Here is a 16386-nt window from a genome sequence, read left to right on the forward strand (position 1 = left end):
CAAAGAAGATTAATCAGAACTGGCTTTGACAAGCACTGTGGCATTTGGACAAGAACAAACTGGGAGGAGGGTAGAGAGAATAGTGCAACAAGGAATGAATGGAAACCCAAAATCTCTGTAAATGTTTATGAAAATTAATAAAATATAGAAAAAAAATTCACCAAAGTGTTATCTTTAACAGTGAGTAGAAGGATTACAGGGAGCTCTGGTGGTGCAGTAGGCAAATCACTTAGCTGATACCAAAAGGTTGGCAGCTTGAACTCATCAGCTGCTCTGTGAGCAAAAGATGTAGCAAAACATCTATAATAATTAGAGATTTGGAAACCTTATGAGGGAGTTCTATTAATACTGTGTCTTTTAGATTTGCTTTGAGTTGGAATAGACTCAACAACAGTGGGTTTCATTGGAGGAGGGACATAAGCTTGGTGGAGGGATTATGGAGTATTGATGTCTTATTTATGCTTGCCTATGCTTTCTACAGGGGAGCTCTGGTGGTTTAGTGTTAAGAAATCGTGCTGCCAATCTATAGGTATGCAATTCAAATCCACCAGCTGTTGTTCCACACGCAAAAGATGGGCAATCTCCTCCTATGCAATTTATAACCTCTGCAGGAGAGTCAGTTTCAACTCCATGCACATAACAGCAACAATATACTTTCTACAAACATACAGAAATCTTTTGTAATCAGGAAAAAAACCCTAAGTACTATTTCAAAATAATATTTGTCCATGATATAGGAAATAAAAATTCAAACGTAAACTTAACCATAAGGAAAAACCAACCAACCTCAGACAACACTTTTTCTGAATCTCCAACAAAAGGTGAGAAGAGATCAGCTCCGCTCACTGACACGAAAGAGCAGTGGCAGCTTGTGGCCAGAGCCCTCACGAGGGTTGTTTTAGCACACCCCGGAGGGCCATACAGGAGCACCCCCTTTGGCTGTGTGAGACCCATCCTGACAAATTCTTGGGGAAATTTCAGAGGCCATTCAACACTCTGCAAAGACACACAGAGAAAATAGTCTGTTATTTTAGTATAATAATAAAACGTTAAGATAACTCACATATATCCATTCATTAAGCAATTCTCAGATACCTGTTAAGAATTGAGCACACAGTCAGTTCTTTGCAAAGCAGGAGGCAATTTACATACAGCCCAAGTCAGATCATATTAGGTCCTGTTTAAACATCTTCAATGGCTTCCCATAAGAATTGGAATAAAATCCAAATACTTAACATGGTCTATAAAGCCTTACATAACCCAATCCCTGTCCACCAGGCCCATGCATACTGGCCTCTTTACTTCACAAATAACCCCGTTTGTTCCCTTCTGAGGGTCTTTACACTTGCTATTGTCTCTGTTGGGAACACTTCTCCCACACGGTCTTTGTGTGGTTATTTCTTCAATATTCAGATCTCAGCTCTACTTGAGGAAACCTCCATGAAGAGGTCTCTCCACTAGTTTAATAGGCAGAGCCTTCTCCTAATAGTCATATGCTGTGGCTCATTCTTTACTTTGAGATAATGTATTCATTTGCTATTTGAAATCATTCTTTTTCTATGTTGCGTTTGTCATTCTGCTCTTGCCAGAACATAAGTAAAGGTTACCTCCATACGCCAGCACCTAGAATAACACTTTCACCTAGAAGGCACTCAAAAAATACTGACTAAAAGTGAGTGAGTCCTCAGGACCTCTGAGGTTTTATTAGAAGTGACTTACCTAGGATCTATTGTTAGTGGTCTCTGGGAAGTATAACTAGTTAATATACATGTCTACCAACCAGGTGAGAGGTTTGAATTCACTCATTGGGGCTGTGGAAGAAAGGCCTGGCAATCTACTTCTGAAAAATTAGTCACTGAAAACTGTATGAAACACAGTTCTATTCTGACACACATGAGTTGTAATCAACCTGTCAACAACTAGACTGGTTACTGATAGAAGGTGATAGAAGTGAGATTGGCCCCACTCAGTATAATGCAAAAGCATGTTTCTAAATTACTGGCATACAAGCTTTCTAAGAAAAAGGGATACTCCTGTACTTAGAGTACTTACATTTCAGTTGGTGAGACAGGCTTATCAGCTAACTATCGGGCCTGAAAATGGCATACCAAGGGAAAGTATAATCCTTACAGTGAAGTATCAGACTATTTGATCCATCGCTAAAACAGCAAGTTAAAACAGAGGAGAGGGATGAGGGAAGCCCTAAGTAGTGACCCTCAAGAAGAGTAGTCAGATCACAGTGTGTCCTGAATGCTTTAGCTAACATCTTGGAGTACAGGTCAAAAGGAAATTAGTCTAGGAGAGAAGTCGTTACAAGTCTCTGGAAATGTTTAAGACTACTATAAACAAAAACAATAAAGCGGGAAATGTCATAGGTACAGGGATATTGTAGAGAAGAAAAAAATGGATATATTAAATGGAAGTGCATTTTATGTAGAACTAGGTTTTATATTTAGAGAAGAAGTTATGTGCATATATAAGACCCAATGAATTTAGAAGGCAGGCTATGACATAGGGGACAATGAGGCTGGCTTTTTTACTAATGTATTCAGGTATGGGATGGAGTTGATTGGCTGACGCTGTCTGGGATAAGTGGAGTCACCCAGCAGGTAAGCAGCTAAGTAGTGGTTATGAGGATGATTAGATACCTGATTTTTTTTAATCAACAACATTAAAAAAAAAAAAATCAACAACATTGAAGGCTAGCTACAGTCTTGGACATCAGAAAGATCATGAACTCACAGACTACAAGACTTTTGGTTGCTTAGAACACTAACATTTAAAAGAGAAAAGAAATGCTCAGAAAGCTAGAAAAGTTCAATTTTTCAAAGCTAAGGAAGGGTACAGTCAAATCCTCTCCTTTGTGAGGATTAAAGCAGGCAACACATTTAAAGAAGTAATATTACAACAGATAGGTCTATAAAGTGATCTATAACACCAGGAAGCCTTATAATAAACAATCATGTAAGGTCAAAAGAGCAGCATTTTCCCAAGAATAATGCCCTGAGGGCAGCAAGGTCTAAAGCAGAAGGATTAGTGGAAACGAGAACTAAAAGGAAAAAGTGGAAAAAGTAAGACTACATTGTGGATATTGTAATTAATGTTATTAAAAAAATGTATGAATGAGTGAACCAAAACCCAATTTTATTTGTAAACTTTGACTCAAATCACAATTAAAAAGAAGTTTTGTTATAAATATTCTCATCCATAGACACAAATATTCCAGTATTAACAGTGTTAACTCTTGGTTAGGATAAAGTAATTATAGTTGACACTTATAGATCAGTCTTCTCCGTGTGTAGTTAGGGTAGGATCACATGTAGGTAAACTGGCAAAATCCATTTCTCATACTATAATATTGATAAGAGGATATGGATGGTAAATCTAAAGATCAGCAGTTTGAATCCCTCAGTGACTCCAAAAGAGAAAGATGAAGCAGTAAGCATCTATAAAAATTCACAGCTGTGGGAAAAGTATTCTACTCTTTAATACAGGCTTGTATTCTGTAGGCTGAACAAATCATTTGAGAATCTGTGCTTTATTAAGATTAGGATGGCATGAGGATCAGAGGAAGGCGCATCAACAACCTGCTTTACGCAGATGACATGACTTTCCTCACTAAAAGTGAGAAGGACTTGAAGTACTTGCTGCAGAAGATCAAGGAGTGCAGCTTTCAATATGCATTAAATCTCAATACCAAGATTATAAAAAATCCTCACTACCAAGCCAATAGGCAACCTCATGATAGATGGGGAAAAAAGTGAAGTTGTCAACTGTTTCATCTTGTTTGGCTCCACAATCAACATCCTTGGTACCAGCAGTCAAGAAATCAAAAGACGGATCCCACTGGGAAAATCTGCTGTCAGGGATCTCTTCAGAGTACTAGGACAATAATGTCAGTATAAATACCAAGGTGCATCTGATCTAAGCTATAGTCTTCTCAAGTGCTTGTTACACATCTGAAAATTAAACAATGACTATGGATGACAGAAGAATCCATGCCTTTGAGTTATAGTTTTGAAGAAGAGTACTGAATATCCTATGGACAGCTAAGAGCAAGTAGGTCTGTCTTGGAGAAAGTGAAACTAGGGCGCTCTTTGCAGGTAAAGATGGTGAAACTTCACCTCACATAGTCCGGGCATAATATTAGGAAAGACCTGTCCTTAAAGAAGGACATCATGCTCAGAAAGGTAGAGGGATCAGCATGAAAGAGGAAGACCCTCAACAAGACTGAAAAGTCACAACAGTTACTTTCACAATGGGCTCAAGTATGCCAGACATGTTGAAGATAGCAAAGGACAGGACAGGGTTCCGAGTCACTGTTCATTGGGTCACTATGAGTCACAGTCAACTTGATAGCACATAACAACAATAACATAAGTCAGAAATGACTCAATGGCATTAACATAGGTTCCTCAACAGCCACTGTAAGAAATAAAATCAATTAGCCACCTGAGTTAGAGTGGTTGATAATTATAATTTTTTTTAATTATTATTATTTGTGTATTTGTGTGTGTGTGTGTGTGTGTGTGTGTGTGTGTGTGCGCGCGTGTGCGTACAGTCAAATCAGATTTGACTGGTACAGGAGGAGATTGTTCCTCCCTCTCCAGCAAAGCATCTGGTGGATTTGAACCTATAATTATAATTTTATGCTTTGACCAATATTTATTGTGTCCACTTTCTTTTAGATCAGAAGGATAGGTAAGCTAAAGCCCACCACTTCTATATTTCTACCATATCATCCATAAAGAACGCTCTCGAGGCCTATTGAGTTAGTGAGAAAGACACACAATTCGAATCCACCAGCTGCTCCATAGGAGAATGATGGGCAATCTACTGCTTCTGAAAACGTGCTGGAGGGTCAGCTATGAGTTAAATTTCAATTCAATGGTACACAACAACAGCAAACCCATAAAGAATAGTTTTTACATTTTTAAATTATTGGCAAAAACTCTTGTAACATGTAAAAACTACCTGAAACTATAAAAGTTACTAGAACACAGGCATTCTTACTCACTGTGCTGTCTACAGCTGCTTTTATGCTACAACATCAGAACTGGGTAGCTGTGACAAAGACCACAGAGCCTGAAAGACTAAAATAATGTATACTATTTGGGCCATTCTTCATATTTAAAAAGGCATTTGGTTGCCAGTCTGGGAAGATGAGTGAGCAGCTAGATTCTGCTGTGTTTCCTGGGTTTTGCTGAGACTTGGGTGTGGTTGTTGCTCAAAACTGGGTGTGAGATGATTGGATTTGGCCTGGTATTTAAAAAGGCATTTTGGTTTTATTTGTTTTCAGTCAAACATTCTTCTAAGCAGTGTAGCACTGATCTGGCAATTTGCTGTACAGAGGCATCTGTGGTTGCTGTGAGGGTAAACAACTGTGACATTGACGTGTCAAATGCCATAATGGTTACCCATGATGGACAATGTTTGGTGGGGTTTCCAAATTAAAACAGGCTTGGAAGCAGAAGTGGCATCCACGTCCAAAATAACTTGCCTCCAGAAACTCTATGAACTTAAGAGAAAAGATGAAAGTTTTTTGTGTTCAAGACTTTGGTTCATAGGGTGGCTATGAGTTGTCTACAACTCAATGGCACTTAAAAACAACAATCCATTACAAAGTTTGTTGTCTCCTGTTTTGATTATAAATTCTTTAAAACAAAAAACAAGCAGTCAGAAAATGAGGGAGAAAGTATAAAAACAGTATTTGATGCCCACAGAAATCAAGTTAAACAAGGACCAAAAGGTAATCATTTGACTCTGATACTAGATTTCATCAGCATTCAAGGCCGAAAGTCATTTTTATGGAATTTTTTTTTCATCATAAATGTACTGCACCTAAACTGTAATATTCTGCTGACTTAAATGAACATACCTGTTTTAGCTTCAATTTTACATCATCAAGGCCACCAATCTGCTCCCAGTCAACAGGCTTAATATCTATCAATCCAATGGCACTTCGAAATGATGAAGGTTGAATCTTTTTAAAAGCTTCAAGGAAGTCTGTTTCATCAATCACAGAGTTGTACTGATTCTAAAAACATGTAAACAAAAAGGCCAAATAAAACCAAAAAAAGAAGTAAGCCATTTTTGTAGTACTTTGGCACAATGACTTTCTTGAAAACTCTCTTTTGCATTTTCAAATCTGTTATTAAGGAAATACACATACACTGTCCAAAAAAGAGAAAGTTTCCCTCCCATCTTCATTTCCAAAGGATGTCAACAGTTTCTTATGTATACTTCTAAAACATTTTACAACATCAGTATGTATTTATCCTTTTAAAAGGATAAACAAATGGAACCACATTGTATTTATAATGGGCACTTTTCTTATGCCATTTATTTAAGACAGTTTTTCATGGCAACTCATCTAGTTCTCATGCTTTTTGACAATCACATAAGATCCTATTCTTTAAGTGTATTATCTATTGACGACATTCTTCTGATGAAGTCTTTCCTTATTAAGTTGCAACTGAAAGTCCTTCCATATATATTAAAATATTTTCATTAATAATTTCCTAGAAGTAGAATTAATGGCTTGTAGTATACACACATCCAGAATTTTGATAGCTATTACAAAATGTACTCAAAGATATTTTAGTCCAATAACATCTTTCCTGTCCTAGATATGACCAAAGTTTTACATTTCTGCTATCCTGACAGGAGAAAACAGTATATTGTGTCTATTCATTTCAATTAAGTAAGTGAGCTAGAGGGAGTGACTTCTTGTTGTTGTTGTTAGTTGCAATTGGGTCAAATACGATTCATAGCAACCCTATGAACAGTTCTGAACCCTGTCCTATCCTGTGCCATCTCACAATCTGACACCCTCAAGCCCAGTCAGAAAATTGGCTTTATGCAATCATAATAAAGATTGCTTTTGAGCAAGAATCATCAAGGGATGTTACATGTGGGGGAAGGAAAAGTTTTTATTAGAATGTAAGATATTTGCATGCTCTGCAAGTGTTTTCCCACAGACTGCTAAATATTAGTTGCAAAGGGAAAAAACCTGTAGTTATCCTGTGGAAAAACTGGATAATAACTTGACAAGTAAATAAAAATTAACATTATCAATGAAAAGTAGTTAGGGAATTTCATGCCTCTCATGTGATAGCCTAAGGACACACTATCACTGTCAAAGTATTCCTATCAGGAACGCATTACCTGAATCTGACCAGGAGGAAGTATCAGACAAACCTAAGTTGAGGAACATTCTAAAAAATAACTATCTGTATTCTTACCCCATGGACTGCTAAAAGAACAAATATGTCTTGGAAAAAGTGCAGGCAGGGTGCTTCGAGGCAAGGATGGTGAAGCTCCTCACATATCTGGCATATAGTCAGGAAGGACTATCCCTTGAAAAGGAGCTCTGGTGGTTTAATAGTAAGGACTTAGTTGCAAATTCAAAGGAACATGATTCAAACCCAACAGTTGTTATGCTGTAGCAAGATGGGCAATCTCCTTCCGTGCAATTTACTGCTTCTAAAAACTTGCTGGAAGCTCAACTATGACTCAGTTCTGACTCCACAGTACATAACAACAACAGTTCCTTGGAAAAAGACACAATGCTTGGAAAGGTAGAGGATCAGCAAAAGAGGGGGAACCCTCAATGAGATGGACTGACATAGTGACAATAACATGGTCTCAAGTTTATCAGAGTTGATAAGACGGCCCAAGAGAGGACAGATTTCTAATTTGTTGTTCCTAGTTGCTAGGAGTTGTAGTCAACTTGATGGCAATATAATAGTATCAAATATATCAGCAACCATCCAAAAAGGAAGCCAGAAAGTGTTCAAGATTAAAAGAAATAGACCTATATGCACTAAATTATCCTGTACTAGATTCTAGATTGATAGGAGGGAGCTCTTGTGGCCTAGTGGATAAGGAGGTGTGCTGCCAACCACAGGTGCTTCAAATCCATCCACTGCACCTTGGGGAGAAAAACGGGCACTCTCCTCTCATGGATTTATAGCCTCTGAAAATCAGCTGGACTTATGGTCAATTCCAACTCAAATATACATAATAACATCAAGAGGAGAAAATAATAAAAAATAATAATAGAAAATAATAAAAAGGAGCTCTTGAACAATTATCAAAAATCAGAATGTGAACTATGCATTAGTTAATATATCAATGTGAAATTTTCTGAATGACTGATTATACTTGGTTTTAGAAAAAGGTTGGTTTTTTTTAAAAAAAAAAAAGAAAACATTTTAAAAGGCTTTTTTAAGGCTTTTCACACTGGTGTCATAATATTCACATCTTGTGACTTAACTTTGTATTAGGTTGCTAGTCCTTCCCTTTTGATTTGCAGTTCTTTCTAGATCAAGGAAATTGGCCTCTTGCATGGGACTAATACATTTTTTTAAATCTGTCTCATGATTTGACTTTTCTTACTAGTACTATTCTGCCATTCCAAAATGGCTGGATTAACAGATCATTTCATTTTGGCTCTTAGGTTTTATGTTATACTTAGAAATTATATCCTTGTTCTAAGATACTGTCTTTTTGAGACTTTTTGCAATTTCGCTCACTGGCCATGCGGGTAAAATAAAATTCTAGTTACAGTTTAAAATTCCTTATTTCTACTTGTATGTATTGAAGATCTGTTGTTAGATGTTGCTGTATAATAGAATGAAATCCGCCCCATCCTGACCTCATAATCACTACTATGTCTGAGCCCACTTGTGCAGCTACTGTACCAATCCATATTCAATCACAGATCTTTTCGTTTCTAAGCTTTTCATTCCAAATACCAGTCATTTTCAATGCATCTTAACTGCACGTTCAGTCAATTTCAGATTGCAGAAGTAAATTTCTTCAGCTTTGGCACTGCTGTTGTTATTGTTGTCAGGTGCTGTCAAGTTGATCGATGAGCAGTGGTAACATATCTGGCATCAGGGGTCGACACATATACTTGAACCACATCGGCTGGTCTTCCTTGGAGCTGTAGGGCTATTATCTTATCACAGGTAGCATTATACTTCACGAATGATCTCAAAATGTTCTTTTGACAATAAATTAACTGTCATTTCCTTCAATTTGTCATTCCCAGCTTAGTAGTTATCCAATATAAAATGACTATCACCAATCCATTTCAGCTTGGTACTGCCTAGGACACTGATCTTTATGTGTTCCATTTCAACTTTTTATCTTCCAGTCCTAGATTAATACTTTATATTCTCAATGTTCTGATTATTAATAGGTGTTTGCAATTATTTCTTTTACATAGTGCCGTGTAAGCAAATGAAGGTCCTGAAAGCATCCAAGTAATCTAGTTTTCCATAAATTCTTATTTTTAGTAAAGAAATATTTTATCCCATTTATGTAAGATATACAAATGATTACATATGTATAGAGCTAACCTGAACAGTGCTTCCAAAAATGTTAATGACTGTAATCTCCAAAACCCAGACCCACTGCTGTGGAGACCATTCCATAGTTACCTCCCTGGGAAGGTTTCCAAGGCCGTGTCTCTTTATGGAAGGTTCTTTCTCCCATGGAGTTGCTGATAGCTTTAAACTGCCCACCATTCAGTTAGTGATCAACACGTTACACACTACACCACCAGAGGTGACATTTTAAAAAACGCTTATATCCTTTATTCTAAATTTCTCTTTTTTCTCTCTCTCTCACATATACACTGTCATAATAAGAATAGGTATGGATTTTTAAAAAAAATTTTGGCTGGTACTATTAGATTTTGGGTACCTAAACATTATATCAGTATTTGAAAACCTCTATAGGTCAAGATCACTTGATTCTCACAACAACCTTTCAAGCAAACAAACTCTTGCCTCTCTGTAGGCATAAACAATGTGTGTGTGTGAAATTAGATTGTTAACCCTTTAATAGAAACACTTCATTAAAAAGTTAACAAGTTTACTGTATCCCTGGCATAAATAGAGGCAGGAGCCCCTCGAATGCTTGACATGGGAAGGAAGAAAAAGACTGAGTCACTACATTCCCTGGTGCCTCTGTCCTTTCTTCCCTCCTGAGCTCAGCCATCACCTGTGGGAACCTCCCCAGGACAGGCCCCTCTTGGAGTGGCAGTGGGTGCCATCCTAAAATGGCAGTGGCTGACTGGCCCTCCACTCCCTAAGGCACAAGGGTCAAACCTGGAACTTCAAAGCAGAAGGAATTCTACAAGTAAATCTGCTTTCTCAGCTCCAAGTATTCTTTCCTCCCCACCTTTAACGTGGGGTATTTAAAATTTCAAGCAGTTTTGGTTCTGTTCCTGGAAAACGAAGTTAGACATCACTATGGTTCCTCCTCACCTTCAGTGTACAAATGAAAAGAAAAAGAAACTGAGGAAGGATACAAAATATCTACAATAAAAGGTTTTCAAAATTTAGGCCAAGTTACCCTTTCTAGTTGGTGGTCTCCAGTGGCTTAGTGGTAAATTTACCCAAAGGCAAGCAGTTCCATCTACCAGCCAGCAGCTTCACTGGAGAAAGATGTGCACTTTCCTCAGGGGCGATTTACAGCCTCTGAAAATAAATTGGAAGTTCAGCTATGAGTCCATTCCAACTCGACGAAAGTCTAAATAAATTCAAGATTGGATTTTTAAAATGATGAGATCAGAGGGCAATTTTAAAATTACAATTGAGAGTAAACTTTGCCCAGAAAGTAAACTTAGCCTGCTGAAATTATTCCCCCTCTCCCCATACCCAATGAGATTTAGGGAGCTCTGATGGCTTAGGGGTAAGGAGTTGTGCCGGTAACTCAACAACATGCTGTTTGAATCCACTAGTTGCTCCATGGGAGAAAAAAAGGGCAATCTCCTCCTGTAAAATTTACAGCTCCTGAAAACGTGATGGAGGCCCAGCCATGATGAGTTGGTTCTGACTAGATGGTACATAACAACAATGAGGTTTACGAATTTAAAACTACTAATTATACACAAAGTAATAATCAGTAGACTGGAGTTTATTAAAGAAAATAATATTACTAGATGGACTTAGTACTATCTTAATATTATAATTGTCTTAATACTTCTTTTTGAAGATTCTCAACAAGACAGACTGATACAGTGATTAAATGGGTTTGAGCAAGACTGAAATCTTGAGGAGGATGCAGGATAGCATGACATTCATAGGGTGGCTATGAGTCATCGTCAACTCAACAACACCTAACAACAATACTTCTGGGATATACTGGGGAGGAAGAGAGCCAATACCATAAATATTTTTAAAGAAAAACCAAAAACCAAACTCACTCCTGGGCAGCCAAGTCCAACTCATAGCAACCCTCCACTAATTTCTGAGGCTCTAAATCTGTATAGTAGTCACGTTTTAAAGACGTGAATGTCAAAGACAATTCAAAGAAAAACTCCAGATATGTGATCTTCTTCTGGGTTAGGAAAGACATGGGACTTGCCCACCCTACCCCTCAAAAATAACAAGGAAAATGAGAATTATCTTGAGAAGTCCAAGTGATCAAAATTAATTTCACCAGAACAGGACAAAGAAATTAATGTGATAACCTGACAGTTATAATGAGAAGAAAACAGGATCACTTCTGTGATATTCTTGCAAAAAATATAAACATTAATAGTATTATGAGGAAATATCAGTCAATTCAAACTGAAGAAAATCCTACATACTAAGTGACCAATGGATTATATTGTGAAAGAAAAGACTAAAGAATGGCTCTAGATTTAAGAAGCCAAAAATAATGTCTATTAAGTGCAACACGTAATTCTGGACAAGAAAAATAATTTTTTCTTTTTTGAAAAAAATTTTATATAGTAAATGCATATTATCAGACACCAAGTCCACTGCCATCAGGTGGATTCTAATTCATGACAACATGGGGTTTCCCAGCCTTTAAATCTTAACTCATCTTTCTTGAGAGTGCAGCAGAGGGGCTAGTAAAATTGTCCAGCCTGGCTTTCAGTTAACTGTCTACCACATAACACACTATGCCACTAGGGCTCCTTTAAGGTCTACATAGATTAGTATCAGTGTTAATTCCCTCATTTTATCATTGTCTTATAGTTGCATAATAAGTCCTTATTTTTAGGAAATATATGTTATGTTTTCAAGGAAAAAGAGGCATCCTGGCTGTAGCATATTTGCAAATGTTTAGAAAATATCTTCATATGCCCATACATATTTAAAAAAATAGAATAACAAAGTCAATGTACCAAATTGTTAACATTTAAAGAATTTGAGTGAAGGGTATACAGAAATTCTTTTTCAAATTTCTTGCAACTTTTCTCTATGCCTGAAATTTTTGCAAAATTAAAAAAAAAAAGCTTCTTTTAGGGTCACTGACTTTCCCCTGACTGTTTTTGAGATTGTTAATTTCAACATGGTTGTTGTTAGGTGCTATCAAGTCAATACCAACTCACAGTGACCCTATGTACAACAGATCAAAACCTTGCCCAGTCCTATGCCATCCTCACATAGTCCACTATCCTTAAGCCTACTCTTGTTGCTACTGTGTTCTTCTATCAACACTATTCTTGCTGCATTATTGTTAAGTGCCATCACATCAACTCTGGCTCATAGCAACTCTGTGAACAATGGATTTGAACCATGCCCCATCCTGTGCCATCCTGACCATCTCTGGCATATTCAAGCCCACCATTGTAGTCACTGTGTCACACCATCTCATTGAGTGTTTTCCTCCTTCACTGACCCTCTACCTTTCCAAGCATGACAAAGACTAGTCCCTCCTAACAACAAGCTAGGATGTTACCAAAGGGATATGGGAAATATTCACTAAGTAGACTTGGTGGACTCAGTCTCTTATTCCCACCTTCAATTATATATTATTTATATGGAGTTGAGATGTAAATATATATATATATGTATGTATGTATGTGTATATATATATATATATATAAATAAACAGAAACAGCCATGAAGGCCATCAAGGTTCCAAAGAACGTATTATTTATTGTTTTTTGGACCCCCAAATCAGTTACATTATTAAAATATTAACATGGGTAAACAAAAAACCAAAGCAGTTAACCACAAGTCAATTCTAATTCATGGTGACTAACTTAGGTAGATGATCATAACCCAATACTTACCTCTTCACTGCGAAGCATAGCGTGCAGGGCTGCCTCTCTACAGAGTGCTGTCAAGTCTGCACCAACATAGCCAACTGTCATTTCTGCAAGGAGCCCCAAATCAACAAGCCTGGAGACAGGCATCTTTGAGGTAATCACTTGCAGAATTGCCTTTCTTTGTTTAAGTGTGGGAGTCCCAATAACAACCTATTTGCAAAGGAAAGAGAAAAATTAGTGATACAGTTTTAAAAGTTACATTTTCATCTTCACAAATATGTGCAATAATTTAATGAATTCTTTTATAACTAGTACTATGCACTCTGAAGTGTATCTCAGATTCTGAGCATATAAAGTTAGGAATTCACATGCTGAATTTCTAGAGGACTAATAGTGGCTAGAAAGGCACACAACAAAAATGATACATAGAACTTAAATTTAATTTTACTTTTGCAAACCTATCACACTGGGTCAACTCATTGCCATTTAAGTAAAAATCAACTCAAAGCTGACCCTCCCCCAAGAGGCTGCAATTTGCACAGGAGGAGATTGCCCATCTTTTCTCCAGATGGTGGATTTGAACCTGCCTTCTAGGGTTGGTAGTATAACTCTAACCACTAGGCCACCCACAGAGCTCCTTATCCCACTGACAGAATCAGCAAAAGACAGGAAGACCCTGAAGGAGATGAAGTGACACATGGGCTCCATCACAGCAGTGACTACCTGGCAGTGTTCCACTGTGCTGTACTAAGATCACTGAGATGAACTGACAAAGTACCTAATAACAACTACCCACATTCTAGGAGGCAGAGATATGGCTAGAACAGCAAACCAGATATACTCCATCCCTGTCCTCGGAAGCTCTGATGGTCCAATGGTAAGAAGCTGTGCTGCAATCCTAAAGGCACATGGTTTGAATTCACCTCTGAGGGGAAAAAGATGAGCAATCTCCTCTGACTCTGTGATACACAAAAGAACAGATGCCTGGCATTATACTGTTTATTCAGGTACAAGAAATTCACTTAAGTCCTTGACAGATTATGCCAAAAGGATGCAATTATGGTTGGTTTGTTGAAAATTCTACAATGTTTAAATATAAATTAAGCACAATCTATTTACTAGATATCAGTAATCAATCCAAGACTAAAGCTCTTTTTTTTTAAGCAGGGGAAAGCGGGCATGCAGTCCTGCACTACCATAAATTATGCAGTTAAGTTTCCCACATTTGGGAACACCTCAGGAGTTAGCACATCGAGAGTGCAATGCATAAGCCTTGCCCTGGGAAAACCACCTTCGTGATCATCGTATATCCCCTGCTAGGTAAGTATCATCAAGATAAAAATTTTAAAAGACAACTTCAAATATTTAAATTTCCAAGCAACTCAGGGAGCAATTGTAGGTGTTTTAATTGTGGAACAGGATGCCCTAAAAAAGGTATTAATGCCTTTCTTAATACCTCTCTATTCCAACAACTTAAAAATAAGCTTGGAAGGTTGGAGGGTCAGCCAAAGACAGGAAGACCCTAACAGGATGAACTGACGCAGTGATTGTAATAAAAGGCTCAAGTATACTGGGATGGTACAGGATAAGGAAAGGTTCAGATCCGTTGTTCATAAGGGTATGACTCAATGGCACCTTGACACCAACCCTTCAAATATAAATGCCCATTCCAAATCCATATGAGTTAAATATGTATGTCAACCTAGTTCTATTAAGAGTTAACATTAGGGCTTAAAGTACATAGTCAACTTCAGGATAAATACAATAAAACTAATTCCTAAGGGACAATTTGAATTTTGTGAAAAAGCTGGTCTTGGCTCTTAATTTGACCAGAGAACACTTTCTTTGTATTACAAAGACCCCTACGCACGCCAACTTCAAACTGAAATAGAAATGTTCCGGGACAGCCAGCTGGCCAAGCTCTAGGAGCAAAGGGCTAACTGGTCCCAGGCCCATTCATTCACCTCTCGGTCAAACCTCCCTGGTCTCCGCAGCGCTGGGTCTAGTGCATCCGGACGATTGGTGGCTCCCACAACCACCACCTCGCGGTCCCCAGTGGCGCCGTCCAGCAGCGTCAACACCTGCGCCACCACTCGGCTCTCGGGGGCTTGGTACGGGCCGCCCCGTTTGGGGCACAGGGCGTCCACCTCGTCCAGGAAGAGGAGGCTGGGCCCGCGGCTGGCCAGCTCCTGCGCGCGCTGGAACACCCGCCGCACGTTCTCCTCGGTCTCCCCAGGCCGGGCGCCCTGCAGCGCGGGGCCGCTTACGGCCAGCAGCTCCGCGCCCACCTCCTGGGCCACCGCCCGAACCAGCTGCGTCTTCCCGACTCCAGGGGGGCCGGCCAGCAGCACTCCGCGGGGCACGGCTAGTCCCAGAGCAGCCAGGGCCCGAGGGTAGCGGAGCGGCAGGTAGAGGAGCTCCCGCAGTGAGTCGGCTGCTTCCGAGAGGCCGCCCAGGGGCACCTCGGGCCGCCGCTCCACTTCCGACGGTGGGGTCCCGCTAAGCACAATGCAGGTGCGAGGGGTGACCAACCCCGCCGAATCCACGTTGGGTGATCCGCTGACTATGTGCAGGGAGGCCACGGGGCCCGGAGCACCCGGCGGAGCGGCAACCACGTGGCCCCGAGAGACGGGCCGGTTCCGCAGCAGCTCTTGCGCTGCCTCCAACACCTCGTCCTGATTCAAGACCCTGGGCGCGCCCGTCTGCTCCCGCAGCACTGGCCACACTGTGAGGCGCCGAAGGGGCGGGCAGGGCACCACGCTCAAGCGGCTCAGGCTGAGGGTCTTCCGGGACCTGGGCACCCCCACCGCTGCTCCGGGGCTCGCGCACTGCAGGTCCAACTGCACAAAGCCATCAGCACCGTCTCTCCTCGGCCAGGCGGTGCAGAGGCAGGAGCCGCCATCCGGCAGCGAGATCTTCACGGCCGAGCCCAAGTGCGCACCCAAGGCACGGAGTGCGGCTGGGCCAAGGCGGCATCGCTGAGTACCCCGGTCTCGAGGGTCTAAGGGTAGCAGTTGTAAGAGCGGCTCTTCAGACAAAGAGGAAGAGTCCCCAGCCATAGCACGCGGAGGGAAGAACGGTCAGATTTCCACCCGGCCCTAAAGATCAAAACACCGAGCTTCGCGGCCGGAAGTGGATAATGCGCAAGCGTCAGAGTAGGTTGGCCCGGTTTAAGTTGTCTGGCAGGTAGGATTTACTGGTCTGGAGTCACCAGTATTCAACTCTTCCTGGGCTGAAACCGTACGCACTACACTGCTCCTTGCCGCTAGAGACCTTCCAATTTTAAAAAGAAATTTACTATCCTCATGGGTAGAGTATTATTGGGTGCTGATGCTAATACCATACGTGAGTTGGGATAGCTAAGA

The 16386-nt window shown here is 39.9% G+C and overlaps 1 protein-coding gene across 1 annotated transcript; it reads right to left on the reverse strand.

Moving 5' to 3' along the window:
- Positions 1-264: 264 nt before the first annotated feature.
- SPATA5L1 (spermatogenesis associated 5-like 1) lies at positions 265-16080 on the reverse strand. Its single transcript, XM_006883194.1, has 5 exons — positions 14986-16080; positions 13046-13231; positions 5879-6037; positions 787-996; positions 265-273 (listed from the first exon to the last, which is right to left on the reverse strand). Exons 1-5 carry the CDS (start codon positions 16078-16080, stop codon positions 265-267), a joined length of 1659 nt encoding a protein of 552 aa, XP_006883256.1.
- Positions 16081-16386: the final 306 nt, after the last annotated feature.

This window comes from Elephantulus edwardii, unplaced genomic scaffold (genome assembly GCF_000299155.1).
Source record: "Elephantulus edwardii isolate Elephantulus edwardi_28Jun2011 unplaced genomic scaffold, EleEdw1.0 scaffold00026, whole genome shotgun sequence".
In the NCBI taxonomy this organism is placed as follows: domain Eukaryota; kingdom Metazoa; phylum Chordata; class Mammalia; order Macroscelidea; family Macroscelididae; genus Elephantulus; species Elephantulus edwardii.